Source organism: Pituophis catenifer, unplaced genomic scaffold, assembly GCF_029215685.1.
Source record: "Pituophis catenifer annectens isolate HBS135680 unplaced genomic scaffold, rPitCat1.0.hap2 SCAF_18, whole genome shotgun sequence".
NCBI lineage: Eukaryota > Metazoa > Chordata > Lepidosauria > Squamata > Colubridae > Pituophis > Pituophis catenifer.
The window spans coordinates 163,479-183,264 of NW_027256898.1; the positions used below are offsets into that span (position 1 = coordinate 163,479).

Sequence of the window (19,786 nt, forward strand, 5' to 3'; positions counted from 1 at the left end):
ACCCAGGCGGAGGGGCGCTGTGCCCTTCCTCCGGCTGTCCCTCCTCTCGCTGGTTTGCCACGGAAGAGAAGATGATGCTTCAGATCCTTCCTCGCTTCCATTGTGAGCAAAACTCCCGGATCTCATTCACTGAAGGAGGAAAGAGAGATGAGCTAAGATCAAAGGAAAATGGATGGGAGGCTGCCAGCTGTACAGGTAGTCCTTGACTTAAGGCCGTGACAGAGCCAAGTCTTAATTTGGTTGTAAAGCAGATCATCACATGACCAACCAGATTTTACAGCCTCTTTTGCGGTGACCGGTCATAAGACGAGGAGAGCATCGGGGGTTTACCCCTCTTCAGCTGCCTCTTCCCTAAAATCCAGTGGAGGGTCTGTAGGGGGGCACAGGAGCCTGAACGTGTGCATGCGGGAGCCACTCTCCTGGTGCTGCGCATGGCCTGCATGCAACATCACCCGTGTGTGTGTGTGTGTGTGTGTGTGTGATGCCATATGTTGTACCAAAATGCCAGCTGACGTGCCACTTCTTCCTGGCAGGGAGATAGTCCTGGACCGGTACAGAAAAATCTGCACAACCCAATTGTCCAGGTAGGTTCTGGGCTCCTCACCAAGGGGGGGGATGGGCTTGAGCAAGGCTGCTCTGGGTGGCTGAAGATGGGGTGTTGAACAGGGGGGAGGGGCAGGTGCATGAACCCAGCATCCGCTCTGCTCCTCTCCCCCACCCCCCGCTCTCCGGCACAGTCTCTAGAGGACCTGGAGGACCAGAAGCGGAAGAAGAAGAAGGAGAAGATGGGTTTCGGCTCCATCTCGCGGGTCTTCGCCCGAGGGAAGCAGCGCAAGTCCTTGGACCCCGGCGTCTTCGACGGAGCGGCCCCCGACTACTACATAGAGGAAGATGCGGACTGGTGACGGGTCGCCCCCCCTCCCGCTCCCGGTGCGCGTGTGAGTGTGTGTCGGGGGGGTGAGCCTCCAGTTGCGCCAAGGCCCCGAACCCGGCTGCTCCCGCGTGGCCCTCCTGTGACCCCTGTACATAGCCCCCCTCCCCCACACTCCTGTGTACGAACCCCTTAACTGTCGTCTGTTGAGCGATGCTGCCCGTGTTGTGTAGCCCTCCCTGGTCCTGCTGGGAGTGTTTGGTTGATTTTGTTCTTCCTCCTCCTCCTCCTCCTCCTCCTCCTCCTCCTCCCCCACCAGTTTTTGTTTTCTATTCTCTGTCCTTTCTTGCCCTCCCTCCCCACTTTTCTTTCTACAAAACTTGAAAAACTTGAAGGACTGATGCGCATTTGTAAATAGCCGCCACCACCATGGTGCACTTTGTGCTTTCTAAATGTCTCCTGCCCACCCCCATCCCCCAGAAGCCTCCCTTCACTTCGGGGGGGGGGGAGGGGAGGGGGGGCAGCCGGTGTTTCATGGGTTTGCTGGGGGGGGGCAGGGGATGGGACGGGGCACTTTTGGCAGCCTCCCAAATTCCACACAAGCTCTGGTTGAGAAAAGACCCCTTTGCCCAGGGAGTCTCTGGCATCTTCAGCATCTGGAGGACAGCAGCCCACCCCCCACCCCCATGGCTCTGGGGCCATCCATCCAGCTCTCTCGCCTCCGGTGCCCCCTTGGCAGTGCCCGAGAGGGAAGAGCCGCCAAGCGTGGTTTGCACCCGCCGTCTAGGGAGAGCTGTGTCCTTCCCACCTTTCCTTTCCCCGTTGAGGGGGCCATGAGGCATCCGTGGAGCTGCCTGGCGATGCTGGGGCTGCCAGCCTCCTGGAGGGCTACCTTTCATTCTCCCCCCAAAGTCCCTCTGAACACATTCCCATTTTCCACCCCCTCCCTGGCTCCTATTTTCCATCATTCTGATGTTCCTTTCCCTATTTCAGGCTTTTGGGGAAAAAGAGCTCTTGGGGCTTTCTTTGTGGCCGGAGGGCAGAGCTGGTCGGACTCTTGGCGTCCACTTTTGGGCTCTCTGTGCCACACAAACTGCCCCTTATGCCAGTCCAGGTGCAGCTCTTGCGCACACCTGGGAAGAGGGCAACCTAGAACTAAGGAGAGATTTCATGACAGAACGATTAATCAATGGAATGGCTTCCCTCCAGAATTTGGACGCTTTTAAGAAGAGATTGGACAATCATTTTTGTCTGAAATGGCTTAGGGTCCCCTGCTCAACCAGGAGGGTTGGACTAGATGACCTCCAAGGTCCCTTCCAACTCTGTTATTCTGTTAGTAAAGGAGGTGAAGCTCCTGGGGTCAACACAGAGCCTGAACTGATGTGGGTGGGTGGGTGGGTGGGACGAGGCGGGGCAGGAAGTTCCCATTTGGGCCAGGCTGCTTTGCGGGGCCTCAGTGCCAAATTCCCTCTGTGTGCGTATGTGTGTGTGTGTGTGTATGTGAAGAGAGCGATCCAGAGGGTCCATCTTCCTTTGAAAGTCTGAATGTATTTTCTAATCCTTTGGCTCGTGGCAAACCCGGGGCTTTTTCTCAGGAGGGGGAGAGAAGAGAAGCGTCTGGGGGGGGGAAAATGGGGGGGGGCTCCTGCACCCATTCAGAGCCAGCTTGGGGGAGGGGGGTGCTGGGGCTCTGCACGTCCTTTGGAGCAGGCATGGCAGCTTCCCATCCAGAAAATCCCAGGGAAACCTCCGTGGCTTTTTTGGACAGGGAAGGGGCAAAAATCCCACATGTGGATGGGACACTGAAGGCCAGCAGACACACAGGTTCACACACACACACACATACAGTACACAACAGCATCTCCCATCACTTCCACCGCATCCTGCTGTACCCCTTTAGGGCGTGCGATGATAGCAGGGCGTAAGAAGGAGGAAGCTGAAGAAATTAAAGGCTTTATGAAAGAGGAGAGATTAGGCTGTTTTAAAGGCCCCCAGGAGGGGACAGAAAAACAGGCTTTACTTGCCCAGCTCAATGCAGGAAGAATGTGAAACTAGAGGAGCCTTTTCAGGCAGGTGTTTGGAAAAGGAAGAAGGGATCAAAGGTGTGCAAGGACACAACTCTCCCAGTGCTGGGCAAACACACACACACACACAGGGTGGCCACAAACATTTGCCCCTGGAAAGTGGCTGAACCCCTTCAGGCCAAAATGTGGGGTGGCTGCTGTGGCTCCTTCTCTTCCTGGTCTCTCTCTCTCTCTTTCTCTCTCTCTCTCTCTCTCTTTCTTTCTCGTTTTTTTTGATGCATACTCATTTTAATTCCTTAATCCTTCTTTTTTGTTCATTTTCCTTCCTTCCCCATTGTTTAATTTTAATTTATTTGCACAATACAGAAGATGTATTCTAACTAAATTATTACATAAATATTGGAATTTATATTTTTCCACATCGGGTGGGGATTTTGTGAATGGGTGGGGGGGGGGGTTAGTTTGGTGTTTTTTTGTTTTTGTTTTTTTGCTTTGTTGTGCACATGATGGCTCCAGAGAGCAAATCGTAGGGTGGCTTCTGTGCCAGGAGAACAATTCCGATTTGATCGTATTTCCCTCTTCCCCCCCCCCTCACCTCCCATCTCCCTCTCCCCCAACCCTGTGAAAAAGGTGCCTCCGGATTTGCTAAGCAACCCCCCCCTCCCCTTTGAGAGACGGAGGGAGCTGTTGATGCTGCCACGGGGGGGGGGGGGGCAGTGCAGCTTTAGCAAACTCCAAAGGCCAGCCCTGGCAGGGAGGCAGGCACTGGCCTGGGCGAAGTAGGGGTTGCGGGATCCCCTGGCCTTGGCTCCCCTCCGTCTCTCACCTCTAGCCTGGCCCAAGACCACCCCGCCATCGACCCCTCAGTCCCTTTAACTTGCCCATTGTCCAGGCTAAGGAGAGATCACCTGCCACGGGACTGGATGTCTGGGGGAGGATCCGGTCCTGCCCTCGTTTCAAAGTCCCAGCACGGAAGGCAGGTTGCGGCTCTGAGCAGGCAGACACACACACACACACACACACAAGCTTTGCTGTTTCTTGCAAGCTGGGCTTCAGAGCCAGCCTGTGCCACCGGCAACAGCCAGATTCGGTGGCACCGTGTTTGCTGTTTTTTAAAATGATGGGCATCTTCTTTACGAGCCTTAAGGAAGATTCGGGGGCTTGCCTCTGCCCGGCCCCTTTCCCAAAAGTGACGGAGAGGCTCTTGGTCAGCATCAGCTCTTAGAAGAGGAAGAGTCTTCCCTTTCCTCCGGCGGGTGGGTGCTGCCAAAACCCTGCCGTGGCTGTGAGAAAGGTCAAAGGTCCAACCTGGCCAGGCCTAACCCTAACCCTAACCCTTTTGCTCTCCTCCATGGGGGAGATGGGGCCCCCTCATTCTGGAGAGAAGCATCGACTGGATTGATGGGAGGGCCACCTTGGTGGCCTGTTGGATTCTGTCTCCTTGTTTGAGCTGAAAAGGAGTTCAAACTGGAAGAAATGGGTGCAAAGGCCTCTTGAACCCGGATCCCATGATGTGACATCAACTTTCATCCTGGGAGTCGTGGGGTGAGCTTAATTCCTGCCTCAGTGGCGCCTTCGCTTCAACTCCTTCGAGCTGAGCAGGTGGGCCACAACCCTCACCTGCCTGGGTTTTTCTGTCTGGAGCCGGTTTCAGGAAAAGGGCTTGGATCTACTGGTGGTGTTTCCCTCCCCCCACCTTTGAAATTAGATTAGGAAGCAACACACACACACACACCCTTTCATGAAAAGGAATTTCCATTCTGTTCTTTCCACCATGACTTTGCTTCCCAGGCTCAGTGGCTGTTCAGCAATTCCAGCTTGCTGTTAAATAAGCAAACCAGCAGGGGCCAATTTCAGCCCCCTGCCTTCTCTCCCCCCCCCCAGTTTTCTTTTGGCCATGCTCCCCCCCCCTTCTTCTCCTTTTCTGCACAGCTGCTGCATCATTTTTGGAAGACAGACCTTGGCTGTGCTTTTTCTGGCCCTTCAAGGCTTCCTTTGCAGATCTGGTAGACCTCCGGACAGGCTGTTTGGAAAAGGAGGGGGTCCCGTGTGGGCCGTATAAATCCGATGATTGGCACCCTGAGGTGAGAGGAAGCCTGGCCCAGGTAGGTTGCAACACCTGATAGGGCAAGGTTAAGGTTAAGCATCCCCCAAGGGAGACCTCAACCATTTAAGGGGGTGGGCAGGATTCGCCCCTCCCTGCACTGCCCAGGGGTCCCTTCCAGGGAGCACTTGCACCAAAGGGCTGGGCCGCTTGCTCCCTTCCCCCTCCCCCTCCTCCTATCCCTATACCCCCCCCCCCCCTTTTAATTGGAAATAAAATTGGAGGCACCTAAAGCTCCAGGAATGCATTTCTAAGTCATTCTTTCAGTTTTCCATCTTTCTTTCTTTCTTTCTTTCTTTCTTTCTTTCTTTCTTTCTTTCTTTCTTTCTTTCTTTCTTTCTTTCTAAACTAGGAAATAATTATTTTAAAATAAAGGAAACAAAACTAAGAAGGTGATTTATTTAAAAGAACTACCATTTTAAAACAAATAGCTTACGAATTATGGGTAACATTAGATTTAACGTTGTCTCCTTCCTCCCCTCCCCCTTACTCGTGTGTCAGGGGAGAAACAATTCCTTCAAGGCATGGATGCAAATATAAAAATATAAAAAAAAAGAATACACAACTAAATAAAGCTTATTTTAAAGTATGCTTTGCTATACGTTTTGATGACCGCTGTTTGCTCAAATGTTGGAGCCAAGGAAGACCCATCAGCTAAAGGCAGGAAGGAAATGGCTTTTCGTGTTTTGTGGGGGATCCTGGGTCTGGCCTTTGGTGGGAGCAGAGGGGAGTTTGGGGATAGTTGCCCACCTACCCCTGCAGGGGAATGCAGAGTGCTCGGTCGAGGTGGGGAGTCTCTCGCTCAAGAGAGGCTTCCGCACAGAAGCAGCAATCTGAACAACGGCGGCTGGAGAGGAACCCCCAGGGAAGGGGGCTGTGGACCTTCACCTCTGCTCCTGACCCCCAACCCCATCCGCCCCCTGGGTTTCTCAGAGGGCAGATTCTCTGCAGCTGCTGATCCGACAGTCCTGTAAACCCCTCACTAATGAGTCTCTGTCAGTATTACATAAATGCCTACGTCTTTGTTGAAGACGTTTTGCTTCTCATCCGAGAAGCTTCTTCAGTTTGGTTCAGTTCTTTAGAGCTGAAGAGGCTTCTTGAATGAGAAGCAAAACGTCTTCAAGGACATTTCATTGCTTTTTGAAAAAGCACCTTTGGGATCTGCATAGACATTTGGAGCATCTAGTGGCGACATCTAGTGGCTTGAAGAAGTATTGAGCCAAAGAGCAGGCCAGAAAAGCTGCAAGAAAAGTTAGGGCCGCTCCCTCCCTCAGCCCGGCCCTCCTCCCAGGGTTGTTGTCAGGGAGAAGATGGGCATATGTACATTGCCTTGAGTGCTATGTAATAAAGGGTGAAAATAATAATATATTGTTTCCAATCCTAGCTCAAAAATTCTGAGAAGCTGGGAAAAAAATATAAAAAGCATCTTAAGTTGCTGGGCATCTTCTCTTTTAACAGAAATTTTTTTGCAGGGTAAGAAAATAGAGAAGCTGTTAAAGCAGATTTGGCACAATGTTAGAGCAAGCTGAGCTGAAGCCCCATCGCCTGGGGGGCACCAAAAAGGGCCCGTTCCCTCCAGCAGACGCTGCCTCAGGTGCCCACCCTAAAAACTCTCTTCTGGAAGCGAGAAATGATGGGGGGGGCTCCACCTTTGCCTCGGGGAGTGGAGTGGGGCTGATGGCACTGAGCAGATGGCTCAGGTGGGGGATATGGTGGCTCCTGTGTTTGCACACAGAGACCGGTTTAATAGGTGTGCCAGTGCCACATCCCAGCCTGTAGTCAAGGAAACCTTGGTAGATGGGAGTTAGTGCAAGCAAGGAACCAGGAGCTGACTGCCTGCCTTGGTCAGGGATCCACACGGCTTGGGAGAAAGGCCGGCCGCAGCCCTTTCCTTCCCTGACCAAAGTTTCGCCCTGGGGTGCCCCTGCCCTCCCCAGCCTTTGAAGGAGCTTTGAGACCGGGTTGTGCTAGCCACGCGCAGGGGGCTCCGTCATCATCGACACACCTCCCTCTGGTTTAGTTTTGCTTTTATAGTTTTGAAGTTTTAATTAACGGTTTTAGGTAGTGATAGTTTTGCACTCATCTCTTTATGGATACAGGTAGTCCTCCAGTTATGACCATAGCAGAGCCTGCCCATACAGACGTAACCTGTGGCAGACGGAAAGAAAATGCCAGAGTTAAAGGCAAAGCCATGAGATGGCGCTATGGGCTGGTTTTACTGAAAACCGGAAGGAAAATGCCTTTCGGTTTGGCCAAAACCAATGTAGATTGGGCTCACTTAACCGCAGGACAGTGCAAATAGCCGTAATTGTGATCCAGTTGCTGAGCGCACAACATGCAGTTACAGGACTGTGGGGGGGGGGGTGACGATTGAAACTTCAAATCTGAGTCACGCATTCCCCGCAAGTCGTTCTATTGAAACTTCACTAAGAGGTCAAGTCAAGGACTACCTGTGCACAGGTCAGCAGCAACGTCCGTGAAATTGGCAGTCATATAAACATGTTAAATAAGTGAAGGCGTAAATAAATGCCCCAGAAGGCAGCTAAAACCAGAGTTCCGTCTCTCAGCTCAGGACACAGAGTCGGGGTCTCCAGTAACAGGAGCAAGCTTCCTTAAAAGAAAATGGAGTTGGGGGTCAGACTAGATGAACTCTGTACCCCTCCAATTCTAAAAGCTGCGAACTCTCAAGATTTCAGGGCCACAGACCAGCATAAACGTGGAGCAACAGTGAAGAGAATCGGAAAAGGAGCCGAAGAGGAGAGCGAGCTCTTACAAAAGGAGCCTGGCAGGAAAAGATGAAGGCAGAAAAAGAGGAGGCCAGCCTGGCTGAATAAAAGTGTCAGGAGATCTCCGCCACAAAAGGAGGTGAAGAAAAGGTGAAGCTAGGAAAGCAGCGACTGCTCCGAAGGGGCTGGGGAAGGATGCCCTCCATCCCCCTGGTTTTCTTCCGTACCTCCAAAAGAGGAGAACAAGGCTGTTGAGAGCCAAATAAGAGCAGAGCTCTTTTGTTTGGGTTTTGTACACAGTGTTCTGTGTGTTCTGTGTGTGTGTTGAGCTTGTGTTTCAGTTCAGTTGGGAGAGGCCCAGCTGAGCATCCAGAGGAAGAAAGCAGCCCAAGTGGCTCCCGGGGCCCTCGGAGGAGTTCAGCCACACAGCCTGGCATGCCATACAGCAGCCCCCCACCCCACCCGACTCCCCCTCCCCATGTCCAGGTAGGCAGAAGTTTGTGGGAGACTCCTGGACCGTTAGCTTAATAAATAAAGCACGTTTTAGAAAAGAAATGTTTTTTTGAGCACGCGCACCAAGGGGAAAAAAAAAATCTCCGTTTCATACGAAGGTCTCCCCTGTCATCCCACACAGAAATTGCACAAAAACCAAGCGGTTTATTTGGCTTTCTGTATTGCGCAAACCCCTCCCTCGAAGACGGCGAATAAAATCATGGTTCCAGCAGATTCAGCCCTAAGGCTCAGCACTGGTGGGCAGCCGCTGCATGAACCACCCCCACCCTCCGGGCCCAAAAGTCCCCGAGGATACGGGCGGGCTTTGTCTGAGGAATCGGGGCCGGTCGGCAGCCCGAAAAGCGCCCCCGCCCAGCGCTTCGGTCCTTCGGGTAGTCGACCCGGACCGGCCACAACGAGGGGATCTGGAGGGGCCGGGCTGAGGTCTGCGCCAAGAGGGCGTCGTCCGCCCTTTCCCAGCCAGGCGGCCTCGGGAGAAGCGGCGGCTTTAGGGCCACGGGAGACCCCCCCCCCCAGCTGCCCCGCGACGGAGGACCCTCGCTTGACACACACTCCCCGATCCGGGGAGCTCGGGCGGATTCCCAGAAGTCCCCCACGCCTGAGGAAAAGGGCGGGAGGGGCCGGCGGGCAAGGCGCCCCTTCCCCAAAAGGGAAGGAGGGGGGGGGCCAAGCGAGCGGCCCCTCCCGCCGCCATTTTCTCCCTCAGGCCCGAGACGGAGCCTCCGCCGCCTTTTTCCGAGCGAGCAGGTAGAGCCCTCCTGCCCGGGGAGGCTCGCTTCCGCCCTCAGGGAAGCCTCGGCCGGGGCGGGGCCTGGAGGAGCGGCCCACCGGGCGCGGGGAGGGCCGGGGGCGGCGGCGCAGCCTCAGCCAGAGACGGAGCCAGAAATCGGCGGCGGCGGCGGCGGGAGAGGCTAAACTATGCGCCGCCCGAGGAGAGCGCAGCGCGGAGGTGAGCCAGCCGGCGCCCCCTCGGCCCGACCCCACCACGCAGTCGGGCAGGCAGGTGAGGCGCCTCTCCCGCCTCGGCCAGGGAGACCTCGGGCGGGCCAGGCGGACTTTGGCCCTTCTCGGGGGGGGTGGGGGGTGGCGAGGGCGCACTGGAGCCGGCCGGGCAGGGGGAGCCCGAGCCCGAGCCCTCGGGATGCCGATCGCCTCGCCTCGCCCCGCTCCTCCCAGGCGGCCCCTCGAGGCGGGGGCGGGCGAGGAGTGGGGCGTCTGCGGGGCCCGATTATTCCTCTCCGCCTTCGCTTCGGCCGCCTGGCGCCCCTCCCCCCCAGGGCGAGTTTGGCGGAGGCGGTTTTCCCACGGAGGAGGGGGGGCTTCCCCCTCTCCCGCCCCCCTCCTCAGCCCCGGCTTCCTCCTACGGCTCCAGCCCCTCCGAACGCGGCCGGGACGGGGTCCGGAGCGGGGTCGGGGGGCGAGCGGGCCCCGCGCTGCCTGGGAGAGCCCCTCCGGATCGCCCCGGGAAGGCCGGCGTAGCTGCCCCGGGGCGTTTGCCTTTGAAGGGCGGAGAGCCGCCTGGAGCGGACCAACCGGTTTGCCTCTCCCGCTCGCCAGGTTAGACTTTAACCCGACTCCGGCGGCGGCGGCTGCAGCTCCGGGCTCCCCTTCCGCCAGGAAGAAAGAAAAGATTGACGTTGTCGCAGCTGCTGAACTTTTGACGGGAAGGAAGTCCGAAAGACAAGAAAAAGGGAAGTCGGGAAGCCTTCCAGGGCCTCCTTCCCCCCGCGATCCCTCACTGCGAGCGGCGTTTCGCCTGGGATGCGCTCCGTGGCCGGCCTGGGAAGGGCTGCAGGAGTCCCGGCGGGAAGGTAGGTGCCGGATCTTCAGCCGCTCCCTTCGCAGCGCCGGAGGGAGGCTGAGCTCCGCTTTGGGCTTAGAAAGGGAAGCAGTTGGGAGCCTGGCCTGCACAGGAAGCCCCCCCCCCCCGTGGAGGCCAAAATCCATGTTGTTAAGGGAGACATTTGTTAAGTGAGTTTTGCCCCATTTTACCTTGCCACAGTCGTCAAGTGGATGGTTGCAGTTGTTAAGGTAGTCCCACGGTTGTTAAGTAAATCTGGCTCTCCCATTGACTTGTCTGAAGGTCGCAAGAGCGGATCACACAACCCCCGGACACTACAACCGCCATAAATATGAACCAGTTGGCAAGCATCCAACGTTTGATCAGGTGACCACAGGGATGCTGCAAGGGCCCTAAGTGTGGAAAACAGTCCTGAGTGATTTCTTCCAGTGCCATTGCGGCTTTGAACCGTCACTAAACCTGGCCTCAAACTGCAAAACGTAGCCGACTCAAGCAAGTAAGACCTGCTGCGTGTTTCAGTTGGATGCAGGGAAGTGTTCTTTTCTGGGCCCAAAAGGATAATAACTCGGACTTTGAGCCAAAAAAAAAAAAAAAATCACCTGACCTTGCAGGTCTGGTTTAGGTGGCAATCTAAGAAATAACTTGTTTAAGCATGGTTTATTGAATGGGTCACAGGTGGTTTGGTGCAAGTCCTTAAATTCAAATCAGCCGCATTGTAGCTTGGGGTGTCCTAGGAGTCTGTTAATAGGACAACTTGTATGAATTTTGCCCCTGCCATCATTGCCTGTGGTTTAGGGAATAGCCCACGATGATTAAGTACATGTAAACCAGAAGAAAGTGATGTTTTTCTGGCTTTTTACCTTGGGGCCTTCACATTTGTAAATTTGTCCATTTTGCCGAGTGTTAAATTCTAATTATCTACAATTATGTATTTTAAGCAATATATCTTCCATGGCTGATCTCTCTGCAGCACCCTGTATATGAGTAGGGTTTCCTTTATCGCCAAAATCTATCTCCCTCCCTCCCTCCCTCCCTTCCCTTTCCTCCCCTTCTTGTACTGTTTTAATCTCTCTCTTTCCCCCACCCCCGAATAAGTGAAAATGAATTCAACAACCCTGGATAATTTTACCCCCTTTTCTCATTTTAATTTCTGTGCAGCAGGGAGAGTTAATGAGGGTTGTGTGGCAGCTTTGATAGGGATACAGCATTTACAAAATAATAATTATGATAATGACAGGGTACAGTATTGTCAGGATAAGGTGAGGAAACCCTTGGTGATGAGACACTGCAGGGCAGTAACTGATGGCCTTTTGAAAAAGTGGAGGGAGACAGCCTCATTACTTACCGACTGGGACTACAAAGCCCAGAATTTGAAAGTAGGGTGTGTGTGTGTGTGTGTCTGTAAACACTGAGGAATTACAAGACAGGCTCTGAATCTCAAGCAGAGAAGAAATACAGAGTAGACGAGAAGGTTTAATGGGTCCTGCCTGGTTCAGATTGCAGTCCATCAAAGTCAGTGTAACTCATCCTATTGATTTCACTAGATGGACTCAAAATAGGTGATTGATTGATTGATTATGTGCTATCAAGTCCTTTTTTGATTTCTATTGGCCTCGTAGGTAGATTTTCTCCACGAGAATTTGTCTGTAGTCAGATTCTTTCCGAACTTTAAAAACGAAACAGGAAAACCACAGAGAAATTGAAAGGACTGAAATTGTCTCTCCACGCTAGAATCTTTCTTCCAAGTGATAAAGCCAAGAAAAATAATTTGATATTGATTTTCCTACCCTCCCGTTTTCTTGCTTTATTTTTTCCATATGTGACTGTCTTATTTTTTTACTCTTTTTTTTATAATGGGCAGTCGTTTAAAAGTCAGTCCCTCTTTAACGCAGGGACTGCAACGTTTGGCCAAACAGCTTTGGAATATATAACTGTGGCTTATCTTGCAGACCGAGATAATATCTGTGTCCACACATTCTTTGCCCCCTGGAACAACCTTGGCAGGGAACAGTTTATGCTCACAGAAAGCAGTTTCTTCTGTGTCAGAACAAAATGTTAGCAAGGGAAGCCCCGACACATCTAAAGGGGCAGGGAGAACGTTTCAGCCAATATTATGGCAAAATAATTTTCTCCCCAGCAAAGAGACCTGGGGAATTTCTCCTCCAAGTAACTATGAGCCGATTTCATGGGAGGCCTTACGCAGTCCAAGATCGGAAAGGGAAAAGGCAATTCAGAGTCCACATGAAGGTTTGGCTTGCAGGAGCTGTCGTCACTGCCTTAAATTTCCCAGGAAGGTGGCTTTCTTCCCCAAATGGCCTCAGCTTGAGCATCCCTTGTGCTCTTAAGCCTTCCCGGATCCTGCTTCCATTGCTTTGAAGCCTTGGAGAGTCTGGGCTGCAAACAGGCTGGAGACGGATGGAGAGAGAAGAGGGACTGGGAAAAACAGGATTTTCCCACAGTTCATCCTTTTTTCATTCACTGCAAATAATTTCCATCAAAGGGAATTGGGCAGCGGGTAGTTAGTTAACTATTAGTCAGGTAAACAGTTCGTCAGACTGAGGTTCCTTCATTGCAATATCTCGGAGTAAGTCTATTTGGATACAACTTGGCAAAGATTTATCATTTCCTCATTGGGGTCTGGCTGGTTCTCAGCTTCGGTAGGGGCCTGATCAGGATGTCTATAGTTCCCTTTTTGGGCAAGATGGACACATTGTTGCTCTTGTGTCCTTTGTGGGCATCTTGGCCACTGGGCCACTCCTGGGCATAGGGCGATGCCCGTGTTCTGGGCTTTGTCTTCCAGCTGGTTTGGGGGTCTGTGTGAAAGCCAAGCTTGCCGTAGGAGGGATCTCAGAAACTCGGCAGTCAAAAGCCGCCCCTGCTCGCCTGCCTTTCCTTTTCAGCCGTATATAGGGAACAGGTAGGAAATCTGATCTGCAGTTAGCCGGACAAAGTCTGTGCCTGCCAAGCTCTGTGCCTCTGGCCTTTTCGGGCAGGCGTCCACCCTGATGAGGCTGCAAACAACCAGGAGTGGTTTCCATGTGCCAGGAGACCGAAAGCGTCAGGCCTTCCAGGAGGGGCTTTGCTGGTGGAAAAATCCCAGCGGCATTTTTGTAGAAGCCTCTTTTCAGTCTGGTTTGTAAGACAAGAACTTTTAACAAAGTAGAGCCAGGGGTTTTTTCCCCACCCACAAATGGCGTCGGTGAAGTTCAGCTGGTGTTAAACGGCAAATCTGGTGTTGAGTTTAAAGGATTTTGTTCTCAAGTACAGGGATCGTACTGGATCCTTCCTTTGCAGGCACACAACCTTTGGTGGTGCAAGTAAATGCCAACACTCCCTTCACAGATGGCGCACCAATGGGGAGTGTGCAAATACCTGCTCCACTATTGCAGTTCTCCGGGGAACAGAGGTTGCTCTTTTCAAATTACATTTGTGTCCTTCCTCTGAGGTGCTCATCTCAATTTTATCTGTGCTGGGTGTTCAATTTATATTAAAACTACTTTGAGGGTCATTTTTCCTGAATTTTCTGCCTCAAAATGTTGAAAATGTGCAACTGATCCTTACAGGGACTTCAGAGAGGGGTGGGTCAGTTTCCAAAGTCAAATTGGTCAAGCCAGATTGGCAAGTGGAGGCCATACAAACACGTGCAGAGTTTCCCATCCTCTATTCTAACCCTTCTTTGCTCTTCTTCTTCTTCTTTCCCTTCTGCTGTTGATTCTGTATTTAGAAGGCCCCGCTTTCCTTTCCTTCTCCCCACGTCATTTTCCTGCCACACACTAATTGTATAATTGACAGGAATCCAAGTTCTTCAATGCGGCTTTGGGCACTTTGCAAGCAGAGGCAATATTTCGTTTTATTCCCGTGCGAAGGAAACGCGATCCGAGAGACACAGAAAAAGGGCACCCTTTCTTTTCATTTCCCTTTATTAAAACAATTCCTGCCAACCACCTGACAGCACTGCCAGCGCTCCCTTTTGTGTCAATGCCTTTCTGCATCCTCCTTTGGCACTTCTGCAAATCCCATGGGGTTTGCCGTTATCCCATTGCTTACCCCACCTTTGAATTTTGATCGTGTCAAAGGCCTCGCTGTGAGGCTGGCCGTTCTCAGTCGCTCCCGTTGAGCCAGGTGGCACCCGGGTCCGAACCTCTCGAGAAGGCCTCTCTTGGTGGAGGTGGCTCTCCCTCCAGGTGCTTTCCTCCTGTGGGCAAGGCTGCAGGCTGCGTCTCTTGAGAACCGGCTGGCGCAGAGGGAAAACTGGGAGCTTCAGCTTTGGGGGTGTGGGTGTGGGTGTGCTGGTGAGCCGTCCTTCGGCTGTGCTGTGTAATGGTCCTTGATGGGGGGACTGAGATGGGGGAGGAACCCACTTCTAAATTTGGCTTAGTCGGAGCCACACTGCCTGCTCTCCCCCACCCCATCCACCGGGCTTCTCACTTGGGCCTTGTTCAAGCTCAGAAGCCACCGGGGAATGCCAGCTGGGCAGGGTGCCTGTGCTTGGACGGTGGCACTGCCAGAATCCCAGATGGGGTGCAGAGGTGGGAGGGGCCTTTTGCCCAGCAGGGGCAGCAGTACCAGCCAATCCTGGCTGGCCTGGAAAGCAGGCTGGATGGGAGACCACCGGCAGTGAAAACAACTCTCTTGCAAGAAGGCAGGGGCAAACTGATATGCCCAGAGGACTCTCTGGATGCAGCCAGGAAATCATCAGGAGTGAGGAAAACTTCTTATTTTTTTTTTAGCCTGGCATCTCTCCCTGTTTCTCCAGCTGGGAGCATTTGCAGTGAATTAACTCCGGCGCATTCATTTGGAAGAAGAAAGTGGTTAGTGCTAACAATGATTAACTTTAAATGAGGGGGACCCTGTTTGGTGGTTCCTGCCATGGAAAGCATTTAGTCCTTTGGTCAAATCTGCCCTATCCTTTTCCCTCTTGTTCTGGGCTTGGATTGAGTGATTATTCTGATTTTTTTTTTTTTTTTTTTTTTTTAGTGCATGCTAAACCTTTCCTAGAGCGTGTGGCTTTTATGTCTGGTTGGGATTTGTTAAAATTGTGTCGGGGGTTCTATTTTAACCATTTCTGCAATGCAGCTATTCCACAACAGAAGTAATCCAAAACAGAGTTTGCCAAATAAATGCCTGGTGATGCGCCTGAATGCTTGTAAAAGGGTTTTTCCATGGGGCTGGAGAGGAAGCGGGGAGGGGGGGGCATGCATTTCTCATCCCTCTGGAGGTGGTTTTTTTTTTTGTTTTGGTATTTATTTCTCTCTGTATTTAATTTCAAATACTTGTTACAGGTTTTTTTTAGTATATATGTTGTATGTATCTTTGTGTTTTGTTCCTTTAGTTTTTCTGTTATTTTAAAAGCAATTTAAAAATCATATTAAAAAGTTTGGGATGTTAGTCCTGGTAGTTTACTCCATCAGTTAGTTTTTCAAAGCTGTAGCTTTCCTCGGGTTATCCCAAGCCATTGTTCTCCAGCTGTGTTGGATTGCAGCTCCCACAGCAAAGGGAACCATAACGCTAGACATCCAGAGGCCCAGATTGCAGAATAGGTGGTGCTGCAGTTGCGTGGAGTGCTTGTGATTTCATGCACGCACAGCCACATAGTTTGCCTGTTTCCAGGCTGTTTTTCCCGGGTGTGGGATTTCACAGTGGTCTCCTGTCCAGCTGCTAAGCAGGAACACCCCTGTGTTTTTCCAGACGTCCAGGTGCTGCCATTTCTTAGGGCACGAATGAAATCAATCTGAAAAAAAGGAAGGAAGCTTCCCAGGAGCAGAGTTGGGGATTGTAATGATTCCCAGGAAAATTGGAGGATTTTTTTTTCATTCCAAAGAGGTGGGGGGGGGGGGCTTCTGCCCAGAAGTGGCTCGGATGATTTTATTTCCCCAAATGTTAGAAAGACAACAGGCCAAATTTTAAATTTCTGTCCTTCTGCACCTCCTGTCTTGCCAGGATTATTCTTCACCTGAATTTGACACACCCCAATCCCTTGTCTTTCTCCAGATCCCCTTTTCCCACTTGGATCTTCTGAGCAAACCCAGCCTTCAACAGCCTTCAACAGCCCAGGAGGAAGGGAGCCACTGAGTCTCCCCTGAGAGCCGTTGAGGATGGCCCAGTCCAGGTCCAGCAGTGGCTCCCACTATGCCCTGATGGCCATTGGGCTGGGGATGCTGATCCTCGGAGTCATCATGGCCGTCTGGAACCTGGTCCCGGGCTTCGGCCTCAGCGCCAAGCCTCATCCAGCCAGCGCTCACCACAACGAGACTGAGGTCAGCAAAGGGCCCCTGCACAGGAACAAGACCTTCTCGGTGGCCTACGTCTTGGTCGGGGCCGGCGTCCTGCTGCTCCTCTTCTCCATCTGTTTGACCATCCGGGACAGAAGGAAACCGAGGCACCGCGAAGACGACATCATCCGGATACGTCCGCAGCCTTCGGTCGAGCGGCCTCCCCCAGAGGACAGGTGAGGAGGGCGGGCCGCTTTCCCACCCAGATTTTTGAAAGAGTACCGTATTTTTCGGAGTATAAGACGCACCTTAGTTTTTGGGGAGGAAAATAAGAAAAAAGCTGATTGGTGGGTGAATCAGCCTCCCAGAATACCTCCAATCGGCTGTTCCCAGAAGTGAATTTTAGCAACAGGTTCCTTGGTTGTGAGCTCTGCACCTGGCTTTTTTTTCCTTTTTTTTTTTCTGCCTCTGAAAGCCTCCAAAATAGCTTCAGAAAAAAAAAGGCTTTTTTTCTGAAGCTTCTTTCAGAGGCTTTTATTCTGAAGGACTATCTGTACTCTGTTCTATCTCCTTTCTTTGGTATTGGTATGTAGATTAACCTCTTCCAATCTGTTAGTTATTGTGCCATTCTCCAGATTTGTTAGCATAGTTTGATTAGAACCTTTACTGATTCTTCTTTTGTTGCTTGCCATATTATTTTAGATAAAAGCCTTTCAGAGGCTTTTTTTCTGAAACTTCTTTTAGAGGCTTTTTTCAGCCTCTGAAATCTCCGTTTGCGAGGCTGAGCAGGGCTACATTTGGAGTATAAGACGCACACAGATTTTCACCCTCTTTTTGGGGGTGAAAAGGTGCGTCTTATACTCCGAAAAATACAGTAACTGCCGGTATGCATCACTGTTCCCGGAGTTTCTTTTAAACCCCAATTTGTGGCATGTGCACATAACCGTCTCAGCCACAAACAATGAGGCTAAATCCCTATTGGCATCACCTTCTGGCCGGGCAACCTGTCCAAAAAAGCCTAACAAAGGCATCATTTCCTCTGTGTGAGCGGCCAAAGCTTAGCGTCCGGTGTGTAACAGCCTCCCTTAGCCTTCGCCCGGATCTCCTGTCGGAGACCCTGGTCAGCTCTGGGACCCAGATAAATGCAGCATGGGGCTCCGTTCAGCCTTTGCTGTGACTGGCGTGGAAGATTATTTGCAAGCTCCTTCAGAAAGCTGTGCTAGCCTTCACGTGGGGCCATATTCACACAACCTGAGCAGCTTTCTCCAGAGGCCATTGGAGGTGAGACTTTGGGTCCTAAAAGGAGGAGTCACATCAGGCCCTGGCCTGTAGCCTGAATCTCAATGACCCACCCAGCAAGCCTCATAACGTCTGAGTGTCCAGACAGTGAATATACCTGTATCATCAGTCTTTTAAACATGGCTGTTAGAACAAGCCATAGTTTCGAGGCATTGCAGAGCCTTCAGCCCCTATTACAGACTCCTCTGACTCCTCTGACCATCTTCCCATCCTGCACCAGGCCGAAGGGAACAAGCCCACAGCCTTAATCCACATGTGGGCATGTCCTGTTTTTACCACCTGGAGAGATGAGGGAGACCAGGGCAGCAGTGTGCATGTAAGGGAATTGCCCTTGGTTACTTGCTCTTGGCCAGGAGGGGACTGGGGGAGGGGGGAGAAGCCCCCACCGGGCCACTATGTAGCAAGGGAGATTGAAGGGCAACAGTCTCCCCACTGATTGCTGGCGTGTTGCCATGTTTAACCTTGGCTTTTGAGGTCATTAGTTCCAGCCTTCAGTGCATTTAAAAAGGGGGGGGACATTTGAAAGGGAGATCTGGGGGTTGCCCCTCCTGAGCACTCACATCTCCCGATGTGCTCCCTCCCGCAGCCAAGAAGACGACAACGACAGTCTCTCCCGCTACTACGTGCCCAGCTATGAGGAGGTGGTCAACGGCCTCTACCCGGAGCAGCCCAGGCTGGAGGCCGAGCACGGCACCCGCATCAGCGTCTCCCTTCCTTCCTACGAGTCTCTCACGGGGCTGGATGAAAGCCTCCCCACCAGGCCCAGCCCCATGGCGGCAGGGACAGCAACGGGGGCGGCCCCCAGGGAGGAGCGCCCACCCGCCCGGCAGAGCTCCCGCCTCAGCAAACGCCTGAAGCCCTTGAAAGTGCGCAGGATCAAGTCTGAGAAGCTGCACCTGAAGAACCTCCAGCTGGGCGGCACCCCTCCCACCCGAGTCACCATCGAGCCACTCACCCCACCTCCGCAGTACGACGAGACGCCTCCCAAGCTGCCAGACCCCCGGGAGGGGGAGCCCTGAAGCTGCTCCCGAGGGACACTTTTGCCGGAAGCACTGGAAGTGGCTTCTTGAGAACGGGGTGTGTGACTGTGTGTGTGTGTGTGTGTCTCACGTCCAGTTGCAAACTTTGGAGCCAAGCCAGAAGGCCACCTGACAACCCCCCAAGGTCCCCCACAGCTCTCCTGGACTTGCTTGCCCAACAGGACGGGGTCAGGAGAAGATGGATGAGCCGGCCTCTCACAGGTTGCCTCCGTGGTCTTTGTCTTCGTGAGCCTGGCCCATCCGGGATTTGGGAAATGTCCCAATTTTTCCCCCTCCAAGGGACCGCCACCCCCCCCATCGGACTCCCATCAACCTTTGGGAAGGTTGCCAAATCCCCTCTGGAAACTCAGCTCAAGGGGGGGGAGGTTTTGATACCGTTTTAGCAATATGACTTTTGGGGTTAGTGTGTCTCTGTGTGTGTGTTTATTTTTTCTAAATTATGTCATTTTTATATCTCTATTTGGTAATGCTCACCTCTCCAAACTAGCACTCCAGTTTGGCATGCTTGCCAGGCTAGTTTTTAATTTAATTTTTTTTTTGGGTAGCAGTTTCCAGCAATGGGGTTTCAGACCCGGCCTCCTTTTCCACCAAAGGTGGATTTTCAGTGACACAAAGGGAACTCGGGTGCCTTTGAAATCAAACATTGCAAAGGCCAAAGAGAACTAACTGCTCAAATCCATCGGGATCTGGGATCTGTTGCAGGCCCCAAAGATGTCTTCATTTGGGGAGGGGGCTCTGACGGTCCCTCTTGGGTTTTGCAGCTGCTGAACTGGAAATGTGACATTTCTTTTTCCAAAGGGGTGTAACCTTTTTTTAAGATGGAAGGAGGAGGGGGGGAGGGAGGGAGGGAGGGAGCCCTTTTTAAAAAGAGAATAAACGGGCGAGATGTTGCTTTAATCCAGGCGGCTGTTTATATCCTCTGTTATTGGGGGGGGGGGCGGGGCTGAGGGTTATTTGCATCCCCAGTGGTACCCTGGGACGGCTGCCTTTGTTTCAAGGGGGGCCCCTGAAGGGTCACCCTTGGCACCCCAATCCAGCACCCCCGACTGGGGAAAGAATGGGGTCCAAGACCTTTGGGGAGGGAGAGTCATCCCTTGTCATAAGGTGCCAAAGGGCAGAACTTGGCATGCTGTGTGAACAGGGCACCGCTGGGAAAAGCGTGGGTGACGCTCGCCCCGTGGGAACCCGCCCGCTGT

General features: G+C 52.5%; 2 protein-coding genes across 2 annotated transcripts in view; both read left to right on the forward strand.

Moving 5' to 3' along the window:
- Positions 1-1,351, forward strand: part of KAZN (kazrin, periplakin interacting protein) — a 39,913-nt gene extending 38,562 nt beyond the window's left edge. The window contains exons 7-8 of the mRNA XM_070956088.1: positions 534-584; positions 738-1,351. Of these exons, the coding sequence (XP_070812189.1) occupies positions 534-584; positions 738-905 (219 nt within the window). The 3' untranslated portion in view covers positions 906-1,351. The remainder of the gene's footprint in view (positions 1-533; positions 585-737) is intronic.
- Positions 1,352-9,142: 7,791 nt separating this feature from the next.
- Positions 9,143-19,421, forward strand: TMEM51 (transmembrane protein 51). The gene is made up of 5 exons (XM_070956124.1): positions 9,143-9,187; positions 9,796-10,049; positions 14,770-14,850; positions 16,031-16,487; positions 18,137-19,421. Exons 4-5 carry the CDS (start codon positions 16,135-16,137, stop codon positions 18,567-18,569), a joined length of 786 nt encoding a protein of 261 aa, XP_070812225.1. The 5' UTR covers positions 9,143-9,187; positions 9,796-10,049; positions 14,770-14,850; positions 16,031-16,134; the 3' UTR covers positions 18,570-19,421.
- Positions 19,422-19,786: the final 365 nt, after the last annotated feature.